Source organism: Hemiscyllium ocellatum, chromosome 39 (genome assembly GCF_020745735.1).
Source record: "Hemiscyllium ocellatum isolate sHemOce1 chromosome 39, sHemOce1.pat.X.cur, whole genome shotgun sequence".
NCBI lineage: Eukaryota > Metazoa > Chordata > Chondrichthyes > Orectolobiformes > Hemiscylliidae > Hemiscyllium > Hemiscyllium ocellatum.
In genome coordinates, this window is record NC_083439.1 from 24,932,390 (window position 1) to 24,959,080 (window position 26,691).

Sequence of the window (26,691 nt, forward strand, 5' to 3'; positions counted from 1 at the left end):
CACACACACTATATCCGTTTCAACTCAACAAAATTGATAACAACCACTGTCCAAGGTCATTTCTTGACAAATCAAGTGAACCGTACTGGTTTAAAATCTAACCTAAGCTTGGCAGTTAACTGTCAGTCATTAGCAACTGGTGCAGTCTCCACGGCAATGCCTTTACAAGTCCACTTGTCAATCAATCAGCACTCTTGTATGGTACTGTATAGAACTTGTTTTGGCTTAATTGTTTTTTCTTGTAAATTGTCTTGTGGAGCATTAGACAAAAGGCTTCAATGAAATGTGTTTTTTTAGCAGTGGATAGTTTTTTACTTTTATTCTGGTCTCCTGGGAGTATAGTATTGTAAACAAAAAGTGCTAACACACAGGCATTTTCGCTGAATCGAAACAAAAGCTGATATTTGCTTCAATATAAACCCTTAATTGAATAAAGCTGTTGAAAAATCATTTCCCAGGCGGGTTTTAAAATAATTTGGAAAGGAAAAGAAATTAAATTGTGTTGCAGCATGAGAGAATAGTGTGTACACATTATAAACAAGGAGAGTAATCTTGATGTATGCTGGCAAACTCTGCATTGTGTACTCCGATTGTAAAATCTAAGGAATTGCTAACAGACAGATCTGTTAGAAAAATATCACTTAAACCACTATACTTTTGTGAAAGGTTGAAATCTTGAAGGATAGCCCTTGTCAAAAATAGTGTAAAAAAGTTTGCTGTTACATTTTAAGATTCCATAAATCCTGTTGCAAAGTATCTAAATTTTTCATAGTATTATGTTTGAAGCCTTAATTTGGACCCTTTCCCAGCTTCCTGACAGGTAATGAGAATGACCAAATATTTAACTTTGTTTGGTTGGTTTAGTTTCCAGTTTAGAACAAGTTTTGAGATTGTTCTTTATTTTAGCCAGTTTGAAGAATGTGACATCAGACTGTGGCAGATGGGAGTGATTTTTAATATTAAAATATCTATAATAATATGCATATGTTAAATATATGTATAATATATATTATGTAACTTTTAATTAAATGCCCCAGATTTATATACATAGGAGCAGCTACAAGGTGGGGAGACATCAGTCGGTTCACTCGATCAGATTTATTCCCTCCCTAGGAGGATGCACCTGCCATTCGCTCTGTACCTTCCCACAACAGCACGGAATGCACCACATGGCGAATGAAAGAACAAATCCACATCCTGTCTGAAAGTGGCACAGAATGTCAGAGTTCCAGCATGCTGTGCCACTGCACCTGCTCATCATGACATTTTTTTTTCACTACGGCTGTTTCATAATATGAAGAAGAAAAGACATTCAGTGCCTGTTGCCTTGATTGTTACAGGGACTCAGTCACCTGCTGTCCTTAATATTGTATTTTCAGGTTGAAAGACTCTGGGCTCACAGATAGTTTGTGGCAAGCTTACAATTATTTCCCTCCACCAAATATTGGAGGATATTTTAACTAGAGGCAATGTCATCTCACTTGGTTCAGAAACTACATTTTTTATTTTGTACTCATTAATTAAACACTGGATCCAGACCTAGTGCAGCCAAGTTCTCATCTCTGAGGTATTAATAACGTCATTCAATTTCTTTCAGGAAATAGTGTTCTTCAAAGTATGAAATCAGCTAAATGTACTAGAGTACTCTGGATTTTAGTCACTGATTTCTCCATTCAGACATTTCCCCCAGGGCTGCATTGGCCATCATCTCATGTTCAGTATTTCCTCAAGTCTTTAACTCGCTGTCTCAATTGCACCATAATACTGAAAGCTTTCCTTCCATCTTATTCTATTCCCTGGTTATAAACTGCTCTTCTAATAAGTTCACAAAGCTGATTTTATTTTCCCCTGCTGGGACTATCATGTGTTTATTTTATTCCAGCTATCCTCTTAGGTATAATTGTTTTTGGAGTCTACCTACGGATGTGTAAGATCTCATCTTGGAGCAAATATCAGTTACTGTAGTCATTTTGTTTCTCCAGAGGAGAGTTTTTGTAGAGAAATATGATCTCACCTTTCCTTGCCATATTTCCCCTCCATTATCTCCTGGGTCTTAAAAGCTTGGAGCAATCACAACCCAAATGTTATCATTGTTATAGTTTATCACTATTGATGCTGCCAAAGCTAGAGAGATGGCGTACGTTTGGGACCAAATTTAGTAATAATTCAAACTACATGAATTGCAGTTATACCATAATCATTTACAGTTTGTTCCTGTCCATTTATTCATGTGATTTTGGCATGTAAAACACTAACTTTGAAGCTGATGTTTCTGTAGATCTCCAAAGATTTCATTAGAGCGTAACTATTGGACAAGATCAAACCATGTAAAATTCCTATATTGGAATGTTTTTAAAATTTTATTCCTTCATAACATGTTTTATATCCATGAGCGTCATGTTCTACTCTTAAAGCACTGATGATTGTAATTATTTTTTTAGGTAACTATTTATGCATAATTTTAGCCTTAATATTTTCTGTTCACTTTTAAAATTCTCCATTGATGTCATGGGAGCCTTTTGTTTTCCTAATCGTAAACCAAAGAGAAACAATAACAATTATAATTCCTTACACACCTTTCAAAGTGCAAACAAAATTAGAATTTTACCTTCAAAACCTAAATCATAAATTTCCTATAAAATTAGTACTGGCAAAATCTTTTCTTTCTTTAACCCTTTGTTGTACACCTACCCCACATCTTTCTTGCAAATAGCATTATGGCCTCTCTTGAGCCTCAGAACATACTGTGTATCCCCTTCAACTGTAGATATGCTGCATCAGCCAACTCATTCCACTTATTTTGAGGGCTTATATAAAGACTTCATTGTTAACTATGCACCAAATGTGTAATGTAGAAAAGAAACTACAGGGCTGAACTGAATATGTAAAATATGTTTATGTCTATTCCTCTGTTCTTTCACACTCACCGAAGTGAAGTGGACAATTAACTTATTGTGAATAGTGAAGTAAAATGAGAAATAGCAGTCACAGCATAATTACATTTAGCGTGAAAACAGAGAGGGACAAAGAGCACTTATAGAAACAGTGAAAGGGCAAAAAGAAGAGTACATAGAGACAGGAAACGATCTGGCCAAATTTAACTGGGTAGATCAGTTGGCAAAGAACAATGGATTAGAGCAGGAATACTAATTATAGCAGGGCTGAAACACAATATAGATTTGTTGCATGATGATGGAGGTTTTAAGAATAAGGTTTTATGACAAAGTAAACAAACCCAAAAAGTGCAGACTAAAATTGGAGTAGCGTTACTAATAATCAGATACAGAAGGGCAATGGAGAAGTTAAAATGGGGAATGAATGAGCTGAAATGACTAATAAGTTAAATAGAAAACAATTTTTAAGCACTTAGTAATACCTTTTAAATGTAAAAGATAGAAATTCTAGGCCTTTGTTGTAAACTCTAAAATCTAGCTGTGGGGTGTGGAATCCATCCAGTAGATAGACTGCTGGAGAGGAAATAATTGTAGAATAAGTAAAAAAAAGATTTTAATGGAATGTTAAATGGACAAGTTATTGGCCTCTGATCTATGTTATCATTCAGCGAACAGACAGAAAAGATCCTGACTACCATTTTTCAATTGTTACATGAAAATTGTCAATGAACCAGGAATTGCCAATGCAATTTTAAAAGCTCAGTGTTGGTGAAAGAAGGTAGTTTGGCCCAAGTGATTTTCTATTTTTAGAGTCCTAGAGATGTGCAGCACAGAAACAGGCCCTTTGGTCCAACTTGTCCATGTCGACCAGATATTCTAACTTAATCTGGTCCCGTTTGCCAGCACTTGGCCCATATCCCTCTAAACCCTTCTTATTCATATACCCATACAGATGCCTTTTAATTGTTTAATTGTACCAGTCTCCATCATTCTATACATTCACCACCCTCTGCGTGAAAAAGTTGTCCCTTAGATCCCTTTTAAAATTTTTTCCTCTCACCCTAAACCTCTGCCCTCTAGTTCTGGACTCCCCCACTCCAGGGAAAAAGACCTTGTCTATTTATCCTATCCATGCCCCTCTTCTGAAATTTTAAATGCTAAGGTGGCACACTTCATGCATCTATATAAAACAACTGAAGAATCACCTTTACAATTAATGTTAGCTTTATTATTGTGGTTCTTGGAGCCATAAGAAAACTTGTAAAATAAATAACAGTTTAAAGTCTTTCTCCTTTATTGCATAGTCCTGGCTAAGAAAATGGGCCAAGTGCTCTAAACTAAATTCAGCCATGCCCACAATTCACCTGGACATAGTAAAGTTTAAAGTTCCTTTTAGCCTAATTATTCATAACCTCCTTGGAACTAATGAAATGCTAATTTTTTTTTGATGTTCTGAACTGAATAATCTGATTTGGAGGAAATCATTTTGCAAATTGACAGCATATTGATATGCCACTTTGAAAACTTTGGTTATAGTGCTTTTGATATCAACATAGTCAGAACTATCACATGAACATCATTATGACTCTTGTACTGTTTCAGGTCCTGTTTCTGTAACTTTGTCTCAGTGATTTAACAGCAGCTGTTTTTTTTAAATTGGTCCTTCTCCTTCCTTATTCTGTGACCACGTGTTTACTAACTTGCACTGGTCTGTACTTACACAAATATTGTTTACTCTCTAGTATATTTTACTTTTAAACTGTTAACTCATGGAGTTAGCATCTATGACCAGATGTTTCTATTGCTACAGTGTTGTTGGGCAGCTCAGGCATTGTAAATAAGCTTCTAGATCAACATGTCTGGCATTTTCACAAATCCAGCAGATTTGAAATGAGCAACAGGTTATTACACAAAGTGAGGAAAAACCCTCCATAGTCTTGTGCTCACTCAAGAGCAATGCATATGATAACGAGGTCAATAACAGATTTGGATTTGAGGCCATGCCACAGAATATTCACCTGGGCAACGTCTGCCTCTATCGACATCTGGTGCTTTATCTCCCCCTGCAATGTATCTCTGAACTCCATACTATAAGCAAAATAAATAAACCAACTGAGGGTAATAAAAGTATGAAAATCAATACCTTAAAAATAAGGAATCTCTATTTGTAGAGAGGAAAATTTACTGTCTTGCCAGCAACGACATCAAAACAGAAGAATCATTCAACAGTTTTCTGAAAAGATTCAGTTCAGAATAACCAGAATGATTCTGATTAAAACTAAATTCTCACTTTAAATGTACGATTTCTTTGCTATTCACCATTATTTGTAAGAACTTTCTGTAATGGCAATCTCTTTGGTTCATTCTTGTGTTTTTTTAAGACCTAGGGCGATATCCAGAACTACAATACGTATACGTAGATAACAACTTTCAGCTGTATGGACTACCATCATACCTATACAACAAAGTTATTGGTCACAGTGGGTAAGGACAACTTTTAAAATTTTCATATTCAGCATCAGTGTATCACTGTGATTAGTAGTATCACTGAACAGATTGCTAAGAGCAAAATGTCATTTTAACAGACTGAAAACAAATTGCAATTGTTACAGTTCATCAGTAGCAGTAATCACATTCTGTAAAAGTAAGTATATGCTGTGCAATTGATGTTCAGAAACGATCAAAATGGGTTTACAACCATTATGCTCAGCAGGAGTAACTTCTGGAGATTTGGAATATGTAGGTCTTAAATGGGCAATTTTTTTTAGTGGATACCTACACAAAGGAAAATTTTGTAAATTTAAATGTATTTTAATCATAGAGTCATAGAGATGTACAGCATAGAAACAGACCCTTCGGTCCAACCCGTCCATGCCAACCAGATATCCCAACCCAATCTAGTCCCGCCTGCCAGCACCCGGCCCATATCCGTCCAAACCCTTCCTATCCATATACTCATCCAAATGCCTTTTAAATGTTTCAATTGTACCAACCTCCACCAATTCCTCTGGCAGCTCATTCCATACATGTACTACCCTCTATGTGAAAAAGTTGCCCCTTAGATACCTTTTATATCTTTCCCTTCTCACCCTAAACCTATGCCTCTAGTTCTGGACTCCCCCACACAGGGAAATAACTTTGTCTATTTATCCCATCCATGCCCCCCATAAACCTCTATAAGGTCACCCCTCAGCCTCCTACGCTCCAGGGAAAATAGCCCCAGCCTGTATAGCCTCTTCCTGTAGCTCAAATCCTCCAACCCTGGCAACATACTTGTAAATCTTTTCTGAACTCTTTCAAGTTTCACAACATATTTCCGATAGGAAGGAGACCAGAATTATACGCAATATTCCAACAGTGGCCTAACCAATGTCCTGTACAGCCGCAACATGACATCACAACTCTTGTACTCAATACTCTGACCAATAAAGGAAAGCATACCAAACACCGCCTTTACTATCCTACCTACCTGCGACTCCATTTTCAAGGAACTATAAGCCTGCACTCCAAGGTCTCTTTGTTCAGCAACACTCACAATTGTTACCCACAATTTATGAAATGTTTAATTATCTCTGCCTTGCAACTTTCTTTGTGTTTGTTCTTCTTTATGATGTTCATGGCATTATGGGGATCAGTATTGAGAGAATTGCAATATACAGGAGTAATGTGGGCAGGGGATTTAGGTGAAGTCATAAGACATGTCATAGGAACTTGAGTGTATGTTGCCTGAAGCTGAGGATCATCATTTCCCTTGTTTATCTGTTACTTTCCTGATGGGAAATTCAAAGGTTTAATTTGGACAAAGGATTCTACGAAAATTCTAAAAACATAAAAGCAAAAAGATGTGTTGCTATTCAGTCCCAGATCATTACTTACTGCCTTGCTTTGTTTATTGCGGTTCCATGTTTCTGGGTTATTGGAGATTGTTGCCTGTGGGAGGATAATCAGGATTGTATGATTCTTTTCTGAACAAAAGACATATTTAATCTTCACAGTTGGCAGATCATGACTTTTCCATTTTATGTGCTTTTTAATTTTTGCCCAACAATTAATCTGAATTGAATTTATGATGATCCAACAGGCAAGTCACTTGTAAATAAAGGTAGATTTTTATTAAAATATTCCGTACAAGTTTGCTGGCATAAGAATCAGAAGTTGAGAAGTAGTTTACTGTGGAATAAAACAAAGTGAGATATTTCTGGCATGAATGTGACTTCCAATCAGATCTGTGCAGCACAATAAATCTTGAGGACCTAGATATTGAAATGTACCCTCCTAAACAAATCTTCCTTGGTGAGTTAACTGTTTAACTTGCATGTTGAGGTGAAAGGACAAATGAGTTGTATGTAAGCATTCACTTTGAAACCTATCCATAATGCAACAAAAGCTTATAGCATTGTTGTTTTCACGGTACGAGTGATTTATAGTGCTTTCCATGCTTAATGAATCAGATCATTAGGTGGTGAATAACTTTATTTATCTGCTTTTGGTGAGTGTTCAAACATACTGGCTGCAGAATGGTCATTGGTACAAAATAAACAGGTGTGTAATTTTATTTTATATTGGACCAAATTTTGCTATGAAAATAATTATTTTTGAAGTGCAAATTGGATAGCTTTGTCTGAAAACTGCACTTACACAGTTAACTCTGATGGTTTGAAAATTGCAGTCTGAGGACCTTTGCTCCTGTGAAAACTCTATGAAAATGGAACTGTGCCTGAAGATTTGAGTTTGGAATGCACAGAATAGTGTGAAGTTAATATACCTACCCATGAATTACCCTCTAAACCCAAGAGTCATAGAGTCAGTACAACACAGAAGAAGGCTGTTTGGCCCACCCAAAACTGTTCTCTTTGTAGAGAAATTAATCATTCCCATTGCTCAGTTCTATTCCTTTAGCCTGCAAATTTATTTTACTCAACTGCTATTTTATATTAATAGTTGTTCATTTCCACTTACACCATTCTCATGTTCAGTGCATTCCGGGTCATTGTTTTAGATAAAAGTTTTTCCGAACATCATGTGGCATAAGAGCAGAAGTAAGCCATTCAGCCCATCAACTCGGTTCCAGCATTCAATGAGATCAGGGATGATTTGATAACATTCAACTCCACTTGCATGCTTTTTCCCAATAGCCTTTATTTCCCTTGCTGATTAAAAGTCTATCTCAACCTTGAATATAAACAACCAAGTCTAGACAGCCTGCTGTGCTAAAGAATTCCACAGATTCACTACCCTCCTTATGTCTTTCATTAATGTGTGACCATTTACCTGAGATTGTCCTCTGATTCAGACTCTCCCATAATCAGAAACAACCTATTTTCATTTATCCTGTCAAGCCATCTCGGAATCTTGATCGTTTTTGCCTGTGATAAATTGCAATGTGTATAGGTTCAACCTTTCATAAGACTGTCCTGACCTAGTGAACTGGACTACCTCCAATGCCAGTATATCTTTCCTTAGATAAGGGGCCCAAAACTGTGTTACAACTGTGGTCTGGTTAGTGTTTTGTATAGTTTCACCAAAACCTCCCTACCATTATACTCCATTCCCTTTGAAATAAAGGCCAACATTCCATTTGCCTTCGACTGAACTTGGATGCTAGCTTTCCCAAACCCCTCTGTTCCGCAGTCTTTGCCAGTTTAAATAACGTTCAGCTGCTTTATTCATTCAATAAAAATGCAAACATTCTCATTTTCTCAGCCAAGTATTTGCCCCCTCACTTAACCTGACCATATTCCTGTGCAGACTCTTTGTGTCATCCTCACAACTTTCCTTCCCAACTATTTTTGTGCCATCTGCAAATGTGGCTGCAGTACATGCATTTTCTTCATCTAAGTCATAAATAAAATAATTATGGCCCCAGCACTGATCCCTTTGGCCTTTCACTCGTTGCAGAATGCCATCCTGAACATGATTTCTTATCCAAACTCTCTGTCTTCTATTAATTAGCCAATCTTCTGTCCATGCTGACATACTGCCTCTAGAACCTGGACTCTTATATTATTAAGGTATCACACATTAGTCTACTTATCAGATGCTTTCTGAAATTTCAAACATATTACATCTGTTGCTTCAGCTTTATCTATCCTGCCTGTTTCCTCCTCAAAAAATCACACAACACCCCATTATAGTCCAACAGCTTTATTTGGAAGCACTAGCTTTTGGAGGTGGTTGTGGAGGTTAAGATCATGTTCACAGAATTTATAGCCAATGGAGTCCTGTGTCATGGAGATGTGATACAGTAAACAGTCTTGGATTAAAACTTTCATCTCTTATAATGGGATATGCTAGTTTCTGTTCTTTGATATGTAAATCTCCAAACTTCTTTTAAATTACATTCTCAAGATAGCTCAGTTTTTAAACAATAGGTGTGAAGTCTGTCTGTGTCCCAATGCTATGTCAGACTGACAAACCCTTTGCTGAAAATGTGTTGCTGGAAAAGCGCAGCAGATCAGGCAGCATCCAAAGAGCAGGAGAATCGACGTTTCTCCTGCTCTTTGGATGCTGCCTGACCTGCTGCGCTTTTCCAGCAACACATTTTCAGTTCTGATCTCTAGCATCTGCAGTCCTCACTTTCTCCTGGCAAACCCTTTGTATTGTTTTACAGAGTTTTACATGGATTCATGATGTTTTTGAGCAAAAATAAAATGTAATGTAATTCTGCAAAAACAAGTCCACCCTATAAGCTTATATGTGTGCGCATGTAGGAGCGACAGATTGATTGTGCATGTGAGTGTGTGGGTGTGAGTGCACGTGGTAGAGTGTTTGTAAGGTTAGTTAAGTGTGTGTGTGTGAGAGAGAGTGAGTGTGATGAGATATTTGTGAGAGGGTGCATGTGTTGGTGTGAATGTGGGGATGTATGTGTGTATATGAGAGAGAGCTTGTGTATGAGGGAGGGTCTGCAGAGAGAGCTTGTGTATGAGTGAGGGACACACACCCATAACAACACAGACCCTCCCTCGTACACAAGCTCTCTCTCGTGCACACACATATATCCCCTGCACTCACACCAACACACGCATCCATCATACTCTCACACGCACTTAACTGAGCTTACACACATATATACACACACTGTATCATATGCACTTACATGCACAATCAATCAGTCGCTCCTACATGCGCACACATATAAGCTTATGGGGTGGATTTGTTTTTGCAGAATTACATTACATTTTATTTTGCTCAAAAAGATCATGAATCCATGTAAAACTCTGTAAAACTATCCAGAGGGTTTGTCAGTCTGACATAGCATTGGGACACAGACTTCACACCTATTGTTTAAAAAGCTGAGCTATCTTGAGGATGTAATTTAAAAGAAGTTCTGGGATTTACATATCAAAGAACAGAAACTAGCATATCCCATTATAAGAGATGAAAGTTTTAACCTAAGACTGTTTACTGTATCCCATCTCCATGACATAGTACTCCATTGGCTATAAATTCTGTGAGCATGACCTTAACCTCCACAACCTCCTGATGGAGCAGCGTTCCAAAAGCTAGTGCTTCCAAATAAAGCTGTTGGACCAAAACTTGGTGTTATATGGTTTTTAACATTGTCCACCTCAGTCCAACACCAGCACTTCCAAGTTATATATTTCTAAATACTCTGCTATTATATGCAGACTCCTGTGTTGCTAAGCTGAAACCTTTTTATATCTGTGACTCATAGTCCTTTTACCGTCAGCAAATGTGAAAAGTTTTTCTTTTGTTGCTCACCTTATCTGTCACTGTCTTAGTTTCAGACTTCTATAAGATCTCCGTCCAATCTTTTGTGCTTCAAAAAGAACCACTCCAACTTTTTAACCTAACCTTGTAGCTAAAATTGCCTGGAACCATTCTAGTAAATATCCTCTCTACCCTCTCAAAAACCCTCGGATTCTTCCCTAAGTGTGGTGATCAAAACGGATCCACCCTTGCTTGAAGGCCAACCAGAGCTTGAAACAGTTTCTGCATGACAGCTCTGCCTTTATGCTCAATTCCTTTGTTTATTGAAGTCCAAGATATCCTCTTCTTTGACAACATCTCAAAATGTTGTGCCACCTCAAATGTTGCATCTAATGCCACTCTTCCCCGATATATTTGTCCCCATACACTGAGAACTGTATAGTTTATTCTATTGCCTTGCCCTTTCTCCTTTTGCCAGATTGCATCACTTCTTATTTCTGTATTAGGTTCATATGCCACTTTTCTGTCCATTCTGTTCGCTGACCTGTTGCAGTCAGTTGGTATTGTCCACATTGTCATCCACATACAGCTACTATGTATATTCCACTTTATAGCATCCTTTAATTGTTTACTATGATTCAGTTTCTGTCCTTAAGTTAGAACTTGCCAGAAAATGTTACTGTTTGTCCATTCTCGTGTAAATAAGCTTATGAAATGATAAATCTTCTTTTCTGGTAAATGCCCTCTCCTACCCCTCCCTAGTAAAAATTCATGTAAGTGAGGAATCTCCTTCCTTAAGCTTTTAAATAAACTTTGTCTTTCTTGGAATCCAATTTTTCTTTCCCTCCCTACCTTTCACTTTCCCTATCTGATTTAACATGGAAATGAACACACCCGATGTCATATCTCATTATGTCTTCATTCAGTCTAATTGGATGATGTGGTCTAGTTCACACAGTTTTGAGAGCTCCAGTCAATGCCACTGCACTAATTTCCAGTAAGTGGCACTGAAAATCATGTCATCATCCTGTGAGTAAATGTAGTGAATGCTGGCACCCTTCATTCAATATTGGGAGCTAGGTCCAGTTTCTTTGGTTATTTCAATTTGCTTATATTGATGTAAAATTATTCACGCTATACTGGTTGTGCCTTTGTCTCCTAAAATATTTATTTTGAAATTAAAGGGAGATTATTAACATTAGTGTAAAGAGAAATCAGACTCATGGCAAAGTCAACATTACCGAATTTGGGAAAAAAATGCCAGCCCAACCAGTGACATTACGTTCCATAAATGAATAAAAGAAAGCACATGGTATGCAGAATATGTTTGGAAATGTGTACACTTTAGTACAATAGCAAACAAAGGTTGTTGTGGTGTCATGTACAATGGTAACTCTAACATGGCAATGACTTTTGGGTGTGTGTTTTTCTTCCCTATTTAACCACAGTTGTGGTTCCTCTTTGAAAAATGAAGAAGTGAAACTTTCATTCACCCACAGACAGCTGACCATTACTGTACCTGATGAAATCCAGACAATAGGAACAGAAAATGATACTGTCCCACCACTTCAAGAAATGGTTATGAGGACCATCTACAAATTTTACCACACGTCTAAGAAAGGCATGTCTAACTTATTCTTTCTATTAATGGTCACAGCTTCATGTCTGAAAGAAAATGTAAAGTTTATTTTAATTTTAACATTAAAAGCTACAGAATCATCACAGTGCGTTTAAGATAAAGAACATATTTCGTTGTTGCTTGTTAGTTGGGAACTGGGGATGACTACTGGATATTCTCAACACATTACTTTTTTTTGTGAACATTTAAGACCAACAAAAGCAATTAGTTGTATTTAAAATAATAGGAGCTAGATCCAGTTTCATCTGTTATTCCAACAATCTCTTGAAACACATCCTAAACTTTGCAAAACGTAGAATCCCTCCGATTGCATAGCAAAATGATGGATGTCGACAATTAAAGGGCTCCTTAACAATTGAACTTAGCATCTATAAGAGGCAGGGCATGTTTTGCTCATGTATTTCTCATGCAAGCTCCTTGCACAAATCTGTGTCTGTCTCCAATGGTGTCTGATTTTAATGAGCTGGCTGTGTGGAACACAGATGTGTATGATAGAGGTTCTGCAGAGTTCTTCGTCGAGGTAAGGTATCCCTTTAGATATGGCCCTGCGACATCTTAGGGGACAGTCAGGTGTTCATTCCGATTGTTAAAGGTAGAAGCTAATGTGGGTAAGAAGTGCATAAACACATCAACTGTCATGCTTATTGAAATTGACAAAGACAACCGTCAAAAGGAATTTTCAAATACAACTGTCAAGTGTCAATGCATTTGAAACTCCTACCCTTTGAAATATTTGAGATTTCTCCTGTAATAGAATGCTTGCTGTTTTACTCTGTCTGATGACATAAGCCTGAGGATGTCCATTATTGTGTAGTTCTGCACAGCTGATTTTAAACCCTTCCATTAACAGACTAGGATGACTGTAATTTCAATTTAGTTGAAGTGAGATATTCCACTGTTTTTCTAAAGGATTATATATTAATGAAATGTTTGTTCTTGAAAGGGATTATGTAGTTGAAGGACTGTGAATTTAGTGGGGTTTTTTTTCACGAATGAGTGTTTCCTTCTAAATAAAGTATGTTGTGGACGTTGAGATCATTATTTTTATCTCAGCATGTCTGCTGAGTTCTGCACATGATGGATACTGGGTGAATTGGAATAGGAAGTGTAGTGGAAAGGGCGATGATTTGGTATGAACTGGCACTATTGACAAGTGCTATAAAGGGCCCTGGGTGTGAGCAGAGGCACAGAGACCATTAGGACCCGTGGTGTTGCCTACATTGGCATGGAATGCAAGACGGGTATGAGTTTGCTGGAGGTAACGTGACATGGATTGAAATGAGTAGTACATGGGGTGGGGTGTGTGTGTGAGGGTTCTTTTGTTTCATTAGTTCTGTTAAAATCTCCAGTTCATAGCTGGATCATTTGAGGTAGGTCTTCTGTCCAGCTGCCCTTCACACCCAGTACCTGCTGCGCTTGTTCTAGGATTGCCAAGCCCCACTCCCAGAAAACCTGGCCATCCTAGAACCAAACTTGCAACTTCCAGAGTATTTTCTCCCGAATCACTTTTGCAGAGTTGCAAAATATTCTGTTTCCACACTCCTATCCAAAGAGACCCAATCATTCTTAACCTTTGGCAGAAAATAGCAAATGTGCTTGTATTAATGATCCAAAAATTAATTCAATTAATTGGTTGTGTAAGCTGACATTTTGCATAATTTGGTTACACTTTGTAATAAGTCACATCTGTATCAAAGTCAAATTGTGTTCGTGGTTGGCATGCTAGAAATCAACACTCCATCCTGCAGCTTAAACATTTACTACCTCCCAGCAGTAGCAGCAGTGTATACTACTAATAAGGTGTACTGCAATAACACACCACCTTCCAAACCCAAAACATTTACCACCTACTAAAGCAGAGGTAGTAGCATATACACACATTCCCAGCTCCAGATTCCCTGTAGTCAGTGCACCAGCCTGACTTGGAACAATATCACCATTCCTTCAGTACCACTTGGACAAATACTTGGAACTCCCTCCCTTTCGACACTGTTGGTGTATCAACACCAGATGGGCTTCAATATTCCAAGAAGCCAGCTAAACACCACCTGCTCAAGGGCAGGTGGGGACAGGCAACAAATGTAGTCCTTTCCAGTGATACACACACCCCATGAATGAATTTTAAAAATGCATCATGCATTACACTATGGAACTTTCTTTAAAGAAACATAAAGATGTATACTACTTTAGACCTTTGAAATTGAAAAGCTTTTAATTTCAAGCATTACCTCACCCAAATTATTGAGCTCACAATCCAAGGCCGAATTTGCTGCTAAAACAACACTAAGGAGGTTATAGGTCATCTTGGCAATTGGATAACAGTTTAGATTATGTGACATAGTTTTCTCTCATCTGGCTTTAACTGAGCAATACTAGAGCAGACTGCATTTGTTTTTACTTGCCCCAGGGAGCTATGATAGGCACTTAATTGCCATCTGCAACCGTGCCTCTTCAGGCTTTCATCCTTTGGATTTTAGTAAAATCTTTAAGTCCGGCTATGATAATTGGAAAATTGCAAAACCTCAAATATTAATTTTAGTGCAGCCTTTCTGAAGAATAGAGAAGGAGCTTGATATGTGTGTGGTTTGCATATCTATGGAAAAACAAATCCCCGAAAAAGTTCAGTTTATCTACAGGAAAATTGAACCTCGCCTTTAAGTTTACATTTTGTCATGTCTTTGTATTATGCAGGATATAAAGTAGTGAATCTGATGAATCATCCAAAACAGTAAATATAATCTTTAATGACTGCTACATTACTTAAGCATACACTTGAGGTAGAACTGGAAAGAGTACAACTCTGAGATATCAGCAGTGTTTGGCTGTCAGTCTGTGTGTGTCTATCTCTCTTTCAGACCCACACATTTACCCTTTCCTCTTGCACACTTTCTCCCTTTATTTAAGATGCACTTTAAAAGATGACTTTTTACTCAGGTTTTGATTACCTGCCTGAATACTTTGTGGCTTTGTCAAATTTTGTTCAAAACCTCCTTTGACATATTTGCTATCTTTTCTTACCTTAAGGGATTTATATGTTATGTGAGTTGTTGCAGATTTGTATTAGCAAAGCAAGCACCAGCAGTGCAAACTGAATTGGTATGACAACATTTATGCATTTTGAAGCAATTAATTAATTTCAAGCAATTGCATTATTTGATTTTAAATGTACAATTTCATAACTGTGCAAATAGCACAGTTCCATCACCATTTGTTGCAAGTTGAATATTGAACTATTACAGTGTGAAGGTGGGGAAGAGATAACTATTTCCATAAAAGTTTGGAAGCAATGTCTCTAGAGGTACTGATATGAATGGTTTCTAAGAAATTAAGAATATACTTAGTTGTGATCTTTCTCGTGTAGCAATAACTTTTTTTTTAATCCTTTTCACAAGTGTCAAGATTGGGCTGGAGAGTTATGTGGCTGATTATTTTAAGGCTGTTTGATTTGTTGAATCGCATTTGCTCTTAGAAATTTGACAAGTTATAATTAATACATTTGAATCACATTAAACAGGTTTTTTTATCGGCCAGTCATGTGGAAGAAGTTTAGGCCATATTTAAAGTTAGAGATATGAGTTGTAGTGCATTATGTCTGAAATGTGGTAGATCGCCAAGTACACATTCCTATAGAATACAATGCTAAATCTCCCATTGGATTGTTTGTGGTAACTAAGATGGTGCACTGATTACACAGATAAGAGTGCTAAACCAAATATAAAAAATATTCATATATTTGTTAATTGTGACCTTTTACAACTGATAGACAATTGATGAGTGAATTAATGAAATTAATTTAAATTGGCGATTAGAAGTTTGATTTGTCAGTAGGCCAGTTAAAAGCCTGCAGATGTGGTTTTGATATGTTGTGTTTGTGCAGACCTTTTTCGACCCATGATAAATTAATGTTTTTGTTGCTGTATGCTTTTTAAGTGGTAGACAGAAATTTACACTGTCACATTTCAAATATTACACATTTTCTGAATTTGCCATGTTCTGTATATTTTAAAGTATTTTTATTATTCAAATGTAATTTGTATATTGTTTACCTTGTACTGATTTTTCTTTGCTTTGTAATCTGGATGAATCTGTTTGTAAATTTGATTATTTGTCAAAGCTATAAGCCTAAATGCACAAAACTTTACAGGACACAGATTTATTTGTTTAATCTGCAATGGGTGAAGAGCACATCATTTTATGCATGTATACTCTACATATGCAAAGCATTGAGCAATGCATAGTATATATTTGAAGTGCTAGCAGGTGAACCTGAAAAGTATCTCCTACATTTTCATTGGCCTAGTAGTGCCCACTGCTTTCTTTTAATTGCTTAGTAATGTTTACTTAACTTTTTCTGGTTTCCATATGATGGAAAAGATATTTAGGGGAGACAATGGCACAGCAGTAAAGGAACTGAATGATTAATCCAGAGGCTAGATCAGAGTGGTGCTGGAAAAGCACAGCAGGCCCTCTGATTAGGTAAAAACAATGACTCCAGATGCTGGAAACCAGATTCTGGATTAGTGGTGCTGGAAGAGCACAGCAGTTCAGGCAGCATCCAAAGTGCAGCGAAATTGACGTTTCGGGCATAAGCCCTGATTAATCCAGAGGGCCAGGCTAATACTCTGGGATCATGAATTCAATTCCCAACATAGCAGCTGTGGAATTTAAATTCATACATGGAAATGGACCATTTGGCTCAACTTGCCTATGTTGGTGTTTATACTGCTCTTCATCCAGATCAAGGAAGGCATTCGAATGAGAAGAGGACCAAGGAAGCACTTCAAAGACTCCCTAAAGGTTTACCTGAAGAATTAAAAGTAGACATTAATGCCTGGGCAACTCTCATTCTGAAGAAACCAACTTGGAGGAAGCTCCTGTATGCGAACACCCATCAGCAAGAGGGAATATGAAAAAGTAACCTGAGGAAGGAATGCTAGTGATCCTGAGGCCAAAGATCAACTCCACCTCCGAGCAACATCGACTTTAGGATCAGGCTCCTCAATCACACAAGGACCCATAGAACCCATGGCCAGTAACTGGAATTTCCTAGGTGGACATTCATACTCATTAGTGCTGACAACAACAACTAATGCTGCCTAACTTGGATGCTGTCTAACCTGCTGTGCTTTAACCAGCAACACATTTTCAACAACAACTAAGTCCACTTTAGCCTCATCTCATCTAAGCCTAACTCTTAACCACTTATTCCCTTCTACCATGTATGAATTTAAATTCCACAGCTGCTATGTTGGGAATTGAATTCATGATCCCAGAGTATTAGCCTGCCCCTCTGGATTTATCAGAGGGCCTGCTGTGCTTTTCCAGCACCACTCTGATCTAGCCTCTGGATTAATCATTCAGTTCCTTTACCGCTGTGCCATTGTCTCCCCTAAATATCTTTTCCATCATATGGAAACCAGAAAAGGTTAAGTGTGGTCTAAATGAGGTTTGGTACATGTTTAGCATAACTATCCTACTTTTCACTTCCGTCTTTCTAGAAATAAAAGCTAGTACTTCGTTTGTTCTTTTTATGGCCTTGCTAACCTTGGCACAGCTTTTGATGTATTTGTGGTCCGAAATCCTTTTGTTCCTTGAACTGATGTAGACATGCACCTTTAATGTAATGAGAAACTTCCATATTCTTCTTCTAAAATCAATTATCTTGCTGTTATATGTGTTGAACTTTATTTGTCAACTATCTGTCCACTCTGAGTGTTTATTAATGTTTTCCTGTAATTCATTGCACTTCTCCCCAGTATTGAGATTCCAACAACTATTTTCCTTTTCCCTCACCCCCAAAACAAAAAGTTGATCTTTGAAGCCATGGGTTTAAGGTGAAAGGGGAAAGATTTAAAAGGGACGTAAGGGGCAACTTTCTAACGCAGATGGTGGTCTGTGAATGGAATGAGCTGCCAGAGGAAGTGGTTGAGGTTGGTACAGTTACAACATTCAAAAAGTCATGATTTGGAGATGCCGGTGTTGGACTGGGATGTACAAAGTTAAAAATCACACAACACCAGGTTATAGTCCAACAGGTTTAATTGGAAGCATACTAGCTTTTGGAGCATCGCTCCTTCATCAGGTGAATGCTGTTCATCTATGACTCTTATGATCGGAGTGTATTTATATGCTAAGTTTAAAAGTGAACCATTGAAGTTGGGCATCTGATGCAGAGTACCCGTGTTTTAAAGTATGTAAAACGTAGGGTGAAAAATAGAATCTGTCTATTAAAGCAAGAAGGGTACGTTGAGGCAGAAAGTTGGTGCTGTCAATTAATATACCGAATATATTTTAAAATGGGACCATCTTGCATAGAGGGTCGATTCATGCAACAGAATTTGTGGCAACAATCCATTCTGCCAGTTTTTGGAGAAAGTGGAGTTGGAAGTGCTGGAGAAACTCAGGAGATCTGACAGCATGTAAGAAGAGAGAGAAATCAGAGTTAACGTTTCATGTCGACCTTATCCATTAGTTAATTATGGAGTATATTATTGAAAACGTTTTAGAAATCCAAAACTTGTAGCTAATGCTTTACTGTTAATCATTTCTGATCTCATCAGAATATTCAAAAGGCTGGTCAAGCTAGATTTTCCCTTTTATATGTGAATTTGGCCTTAGAGGAAGCTTGAACAAAACATGTGTGCTTATAATTTTACACATTCACCATCCTTCAAGTTATTGATAATTTGGCAAAGTTTAATTGTTTTCTATCCAGATTCTGATTTTAAAGAAATCTATGCTGTATTGTTGTGTACTGGTGTTCTGGCATGAGCTACAGAATGATTGAATGTGAAGTTAGTGGTCATAAAGTGTTACCGCACAGAAACAGATGCTTCGGTCCAACTCATCCATGCTAAGCAGATATCCTCAACTGATCTTGTACCATTTGCCAGCATTTGGCCCATATTCCTCTCAACCCTTCATATTCATCTACTCATGCAGATGCCTTCCAAATGTTGCAATTGTACCAGCCTCCTCCACTTCCTCCAGCAGCTTGTTTCATACACGCACCACTCTCTGCATGAAAAAATTACCCCTTAGCTCCCTTTTAAATCTTTCCTGTCTCACCTTAAACCTATGACCTCTAGTTTTGGACTCCCATAGCCTGGGGATATCCTCTTGTGCAGCAAGGGCAGGCTCTGAGCAACATCTGCCAAAAATAAGTTGGCATAAGGAAGGTAAATGAACACCATCTTCTTTTAGTATCTTGTAATGATAACCGATTTATGACCAGTTTGGCAGATAATGAGTAATGACTCCACCTGCTCTTTGAGTAAAGAATTGATTTGTGGTGTGAGCACACCTGAAGGAAGAAAAACAAATACAGTGAAAATAACAAAATGCCTGTTATTATCCCCTCTCTTCTGTACTTGCCCTAACAAAAGCACCTGTAAAGTAATACCATGATTGAAGCCATCTATTCCCATCTGCTGCAGTTCTGATTTATGCAGAATTACATAAGCAAGTTTAGATCAAAGCAGTAAACTTTGTACAAGTATGACTTAGCTTTACAAAGATTAAACTGCAATAATAGGATGTTTGTTGTGAAGCCATTTACATGTTATGTTCCCCTGTAGGTCTGGATCTCCTATCCCCAAACTCATTACCTAGGAATCTGTGCAAGTTACTATTGTACCCTCTGGGACATTGTCATCACTGCAGCCAGCCAATGTTTACCATCGTCTATCCTAAGTGTTTCCCTTTGACAGAGACCCCAATGGCTGCCTTGTATAATGGGTAATTATAAATAAATTGATCTTGTGTTTGTGTGTCCATTTGAGACTTTCATTTAACAGGAATCCATTAACTGCTAAAAAGGAAGCACACGTTTTCTTTTATTTGATTAGCTTATTAGATTGCATCAAATGTGCAAATGTTCTGAGCCAAAAGCAGAACAATCACTTATTTTCCCATAAACTCCGGAGAATTATTTTACTGATGTTTTACACTTTTGCATTTGTTACTCAGATATTCTATAGTTTGAATTAATCATTGTAGAGATATGGTATCTGATGAGGCCTGATGCATGCTTCAGGAGCACTTGTGAAGATAACTCACGTTCTCTTTGTGATGAACATTTGAGTACACTATATTTGTAAGCTTTGAAGGTCTTGCTACCAGTATTCCCTTAGGTGTAGGCTGCTCACAGGCTATTCCTTTTAAGATAGTATGTTCGTAGTCACACAACAAAAACAGTAATGTTATTGTGCAGAGATAAGCAGGGTGCATAGCAAAGAAAATTCAGAACAATCAATGCCTCGTTGATCTTTAAGAGGCTGTATTCTCTCTATCGTTCCTTTGCTGTTAATCTTTAACCTTATCTGCCAAGGCTATTTCATATCCTGTCTTTCTCCTCCTGCTTTCCCTCTTAAGAATACCCCTACTCTCTTCATAGTCTTCACAAGTTTACTTTGATCCTAGTGGTCTATATCTAATATTCTCTTACTCTTGACGAGAATCTCAATATCTTTATTTGTCCATTGTTCCCTACTCTTAATAGCCTTGCGCTTCACTCTAACGGACATAATGCCTCTGTACTCTCATTATTACACTTTTGAAAGTCTCCCACTTGTCAGTCATCCCTTTATTTGCAAACAAGTCTATTGTAATCAACTTTTGAAATTTCTTGTTCCATACCATTAAAATTTGCCTTGCTGCAATTAAGAACTTTAACTTGAATGAGAGGTTTATGCTTTTCAATAACATTTTAAAACTAATAGAATCATGATGACTAGTCCCAAAGTGTTTCCTGCTAACACTTCTGTCAGTTTACTCTGCCTTATTTCCCAAGAGAAGGTCAATTTTGCTCATTTTCTAGTAGGTACATTTAAATATTGAACATATTTAACGAATTTCTCATCATCCAAGCCTTTAACATTATAGTAGTCGCAATCAATGTTTGGAAAATTAAACTCCTCTACAATTACAACTCTATTATGCTTACATACATCTGAGGTCTCTTTACATATTTGCTCCTCTGTTTGTGCCTGACTGTTGGAGGGGCCTATAATTACAATCCCATCAAGGTGGTCGTCCCTTTCTTATTTTTAAATTATACCCACGTAATTTCACCGGACAATCCCACATTGTCTCTCATTACGGTAGTAACATTTTCCTTCATCAAAAACACTGTTATCCCTCCTGTTTTGCTTCCCTTTCTATCCTTTCTGATGCATCTAAAACATGGAACATTGAGCTGCCAGTCCTATAGTTCCCTTAACCAAGTTTCTGAAATAGCTATGATGCCCTAGTCCCATGTTCCCATAAATGCTTTGGGTTCATCAACCTTACCTGTAAGACCCTTTGCATTGAAATAAATGCAGTTTAATTCATCAATTACCTCATTCTCTGACTTACTCTTGTCTGCCTTTTCTAATTAACTTGCTCTTTTCTAATTCAGAATTATCCAAATCTGTCTTACTATTTTTACTGCTACATGGGAACCTTGCACCATCCCCTCTTTGCTAGTTTAAAGGCACTCAAAACAGAACTAGCAAATCTGCTTGCCAGAATATTGGTCCCTTTCCAATTTAGGTAAAACCCATCCATTTTCAGCTCAAGAAGAGATCCTAATAATCCAAAATTCTGAATCTTTGCACACTGTACCATCCCTTCAGCCATAGATTTATCTGCCCTATCTTTTTATTCCTACTCTCGTTCGAATGTGACACCAGGAATAAACCAGAGAGATCTACTTTGTAAAGTTTCTGTGCCCCTGACAGGAGAGTCCCCTATGACACCTATTCTTTTAAATCTTGACAAACCCTGCGTAACACAAGATTTATTCATAGTGATAAGGTCTGACTGCCACTTCTATTTTCCTCTGAGAGGTTATCCCCTTCATCAGTAGTCACGACAGAATATATGTTTAGGAGAGAAATAGCCACAGGAGACTTCTGAGCCACTTTCTTACCTTTCTCAGGTATCTATCTGACTGATCCTGCTGTGTAACCATCCTTTCTAAATCTACTAACCATTACACTCTGTCTGTTGAATGCCCGAAGTGACATTAAGTTTCAAAAGAAGCTCTTATAAACACCTACATTAAAAAACAACCTCCTTACCCACAGATTTTAATCATAAGTATGCAAAAGTTAAAAAAAATTAAAACCTTAAAAAAAAATCAAGCACTTAAAAATCAACCGATAAAAAAAGCCTCCTCCTCAAGTCCTCTATCAGTCAAGTTTCAAATCTTTAGATAAACAAAATAAAATCTCTCCACAGCAGTTGAACAAACACGTGGACAGGCTTCTCCCACAAGCCCATTGTAAAGAACAATCTCTCCTCCTTTGTGTTGATTTAAAAAAAATTCTCACTTTTTTTAAACTAAAATTTTAAACAGAAAAAGTATCCCTTTCTAGATCGACACTTGACAAAAATGTGGAGGCCTCGCCCACAAATTCCGTGTGAGAAAAAAATTAATAAAAATTTTCTGCTTCTGCTGGATAATAACTATATACGAATTCCACAAACAAATGCATGAAACTCAGGAGCAGCTGCAAACTCCATACTACTCTCGTTCAACCATTTTTTTAAAAATCAATTCTAAGACATTCCTAGTGTGTGTGATTCATGTATTGCCACACTGTATTTACCAACTTTGCATCTATTTGATACCATTGCAATCATTCATGATCTTCCACTGCCACATTTATAGTCCATTGCTGAAGAGAAGTATTAAATATTTTTGAGATGAAATTGGGGAAATAAAATTTGAAGTGGTTGATTTACAAATGTTAGAGCATAAAATGGGCAACAATATTAACTCTGGTACAAGCAGTACTGAATGAAAACAATTTATTTTTAGGATAGTGAATTGTACTCAGTAATTCTGGAAGCAAAACAAACCCGCACAAGTATAAGCTGTAGTTGTTGACTGAGAATTAAATCTTATTTAATCGAAATATTTCTTGTGAATATCAAAATTATAATTTTTCTCTCTTTATAGGAGGACGAAAATGAGCTTTGTAGCATACTGCTGCTCCATCAAATGTCTGCAGGTTTTTGACTTGCTTAGCTGATAGATCTCATGGCAAAGAATAACTTGGTGGACACGTTGGGAGGTGGGAAGGCTGCGTTGAAAGGCAAGGTTCTGAAAGAGAGTCTGTTGGTTAACTTTCATCCCACCTCAGAATATAGTTGCAAGATTACAACATGCTGTAAGAAAAGTTTCTACAGATTATGATTCTTTGCTGTTCGTACCAAAAACTATTATGAATCACACCTGTGGGAAATTGTTTATTTCCAGTGAAGATATCTGTCATTTATAAATGTCAAATGGTGACGTACTTTAAGTCTGTAACCTGAACAACGAAGTGTAATGTAAGCTCAAGGGGGAGAACCTACAAACTAAGAAAAAAAGAAGCTCATTTGGCATAACTACTTGAAAGTCAAAGCAAACTTTGTGAACTGCTTAATTCTATGATATGTATTTCCATTATTGTCATTCTCTTTTATTTGTCAAAAAAAAGCAGTAATCATTTGGTAATAAGCCATCAAATAAAATATAATGATATAATCAGTTACAAGCAGTTTGTCTGATGACAGTTGCACAGTACGTGTTTAGGTGGAGGTCTGCTTTAAATAATAGGTTATCCAACTCTGCTGATTTTCTATACGTATATGTATGTGTAGCTATGTAGTTTATCATAGTATTTTTAGCTGAGTCATAGAAAATACTGATTGAAATACAGAGATTTTTTTCTTTAAACACTAACGTTACATCATTTCTTATGCAGTAAGGTGATCACATGGAAGTTACTACTTGCATATTAAATGGTCGCGTCGAATGGGATATCAGTATGGTGTGTAAACACTTTTTGCTTCAGTGGCTTTGTTTAAATACAATACATGGTGTTTTACAAATTCATAGAGACTTAGATTTTAGACTTAGGTCTTAGATTTGTTCGCTCATTTGTGAAAATCAAATTCATTTTATGCATAACAGCAATAAGGGATTCTCAAATTGACCCAATAATATAGTGAAAAACCAGCCACTGTTGCCAAAGCTAAAACCTAACAAGACAATGACCATCTCCAACAAGAAAGCATCTAGCAATATCTTCTTGAACATTAGAGGTATTACCATCATTGAATTTCCCATTTCCAATATCCAGGAGGTTACTGTTGACCAGGAACTGAACTGAGCCAGCTGTGTAAATATTGTAGCTACAAGAGTAATTAGAGGCTGGAAATTCTGAATCCTATAACGTAGATAGTCACTCCCCAGAGCCTGTCCACCATTGACAAGGCACAAGCCAGGAATGTGATAGAATGCTTTCTACTTACCTGGGTGACTGAGGCTCCCACAGCGCTCGAGAAACTTCACACCGTGCAATACAAAGCAGTCACTTATCGACACCCCATTCACCAACTTAAATTCACTGCCTCATTAAATTCATTGCAGGATGCATTTCAGAAATTCACCCGAGTTCCTTAGTTGGTACCTTCCAAACCCATGATCTCTTCCATATAGAAGGACAAGGAAAGAAGGTCCTTGGGAACACCACCACCTGCAAGTTCCCCTCCAAGCAATCACCATCCTAACTTGGAAATATATTGCCCTTCCTTCACTTTGCTAGATCAAAATCCTGGCATTCCCTCCTTAACAGTGTTGTGGGTCAACCCACAGCATGTGGACTGCGGTGGAGTTAGAAGAATTAAAGTTTATTTGTTTGAAATTTAAGATACTAAGGACTGAAAAGCATAACTAACCCACCTAGCTGGCACATCCCTGGACACAACAGGGCAATTTTTAAGCACAGCCAATCCACCCAACTTGCACATCTTTGGAGTGTGGGAGGAAACTGGAGCACTCATTGGTGACCCACACAGACACCTAAGGCTGGCATTGTGAGGCAGCAGTGCTAACCATTGCCTTGCCATTGTTGAAAGTGTTCACTAGTTTTAAGGCTGAGGTAGATTAACTGACAAAGGAATCAGACAAAATTAGGAGTACATAGGAATGAGGGGCTGAAGTCGCAATCAGGTCAACCGTGATCTTTTTAAATGGTGGAGCAGGCTTGAGGGAGTGAATACCCTGCTCCTTGTCACATACATGTCCATATAGCAACTGGGACATGCAGAGTATGGTAATACCTGTGCTGAACAGATCTGTCTCTGAAGACCACTGACTAAATAAGAATGCAGGTTGTTATAATTGTTTATAAATTCTTGGGGTTAATTAGTGCACATTTAAATTGCTTACATGGATCATGTTCCAGTTTGGAACTCAGAAGAAATGCCTTTTTACCTTCAAGTTGTATGTTTTGACTCATACCTGTTGGTGTCTGTGATTGAAAGTATCTATCTTGCCTCATCCAGTTAATGATCCCCAGTTTCTGGATTGTAATTGCTGTCATTTTTCACATAGCTTCAGTAAGTGGTGACCTCCTAATTCCATATATCACTATTTTATTCTCTCTAACGTAAGACACTCCATAGTTGCAGTATACCAAGGGCTGAATCAAGTACTGGTGGCTGTGAGAAGCTCCAGTTCTTGAGTTCCTGTGACTACACCAAATATACAAGAGGCAGGTCGGGACAATCATTTGGAACTGAGCCAAAATGCAGGCATCAACTGAGAAAATTACAATTATACTGTCAGTCTTGAATCATGATCAGTTAATCAGTCAAGAGACCTGATCAAAATCAGTATTAGTTAAAAATGAATTGCTGCTTTTTTTCAGTTTATGATTAAGGATTAAAGGAAATTGAGTATCACTTTCACATGAGAAGCTGTCAGGTTTTATAAAATATAAAGTTGGTCACTGGATGTAGGTTTGCTCGCTGATTGGAAGGTTCGTTTTCAGACATTTCGTCACCATACTAGGTAACATCTTCAGTGAGTCTCCGGACGTAGCGCTGCTGATGTTTCCTCCTTTCTATTTATATGATTGGGTTTCTTTGGGTTGGTGATGTCATTTCCTGTTCTTTTTCTCAGGAGGTGATAAATGAGTCCAAGTCAATGTGTTTCTTGATAGAGTTCCGGTTGGTGTGGTGAGGAAATGTCTGAAAAAGAACCTTCCAGCACAGTGAGCAAACCTACACCCAGAACCTCAAGCTGAGCTACAAAAATTCTCAAAACTCACTAAAGTTGGTAACTGTATAACTACTTGTTCTTCAGTGTGATGCAGGATTTTTCAATAAATTTTTGTAATGTTATGGTTTTCACAATGTGCATTCTGTTTGCAGCTTTTTGTATTATCAGTTAACAACGTGTTAATATTCTTTAAATTATAAGATATTACTGTGATATTTCTCATCAAGCTTTTTAAAATTGAAGTTGTGTTCACCATGTACAGAAGTACAGGGCGAATGGTATTAGGCTTCACAGCCAACTCAGACGTGACTGTGCTTTCAGTGGTATTTTCTTTTCAAAATCTCACTGATATCATTGACATTTATCGCTGCCTAAAATTTTAATAGATTTTAGGTGTTAAAATATCTATATATAATTTTGTGGCAGGAAGAATCTTAACTCTGCCT

At 37.4% G+C, this 26,691-nt stretch overlaps 1 protein-coding gene across 2 annotated transcripts in view; it reads left to right on the top strand.

Annotated features, from left to right (window-relative positions):
- The window catches only part of lrrc28 (leucine rich repeat containing 28), a 61,219-nt gene extending 34,852 nt beyond the window's left edge, over positions 1-26,367 (top strand). Inside the window, exons 7-10 of one of the 2 annotated variants that reach the window (XM_060853151.1) lie at positions 5,276-5,378; positions 12,014-12,186; positions 19,782-19,941; positions 23,153-26,367. In XM_060853151.1, the coding sequence (XP_060709134.1) occupies positions 5,276-5,378; positions 12,014-12,186; positions 19,782-19,941; positions 23,153-23,225 (509 nt within the window). In that variant the 3' untranslated portion in view covers positions 23,226-26,367. The remainder of the gene's footprint in view (positions 1-5,275; positions 5,379-12,013; positions 12,187-19,781; positions 19,942-23,152) is intronic. The other variant, XM_060853152.1, reaches the window with a different exon arrangement.
- Positions 26,368-26,691: the final 324 nt, after the last annotated feature.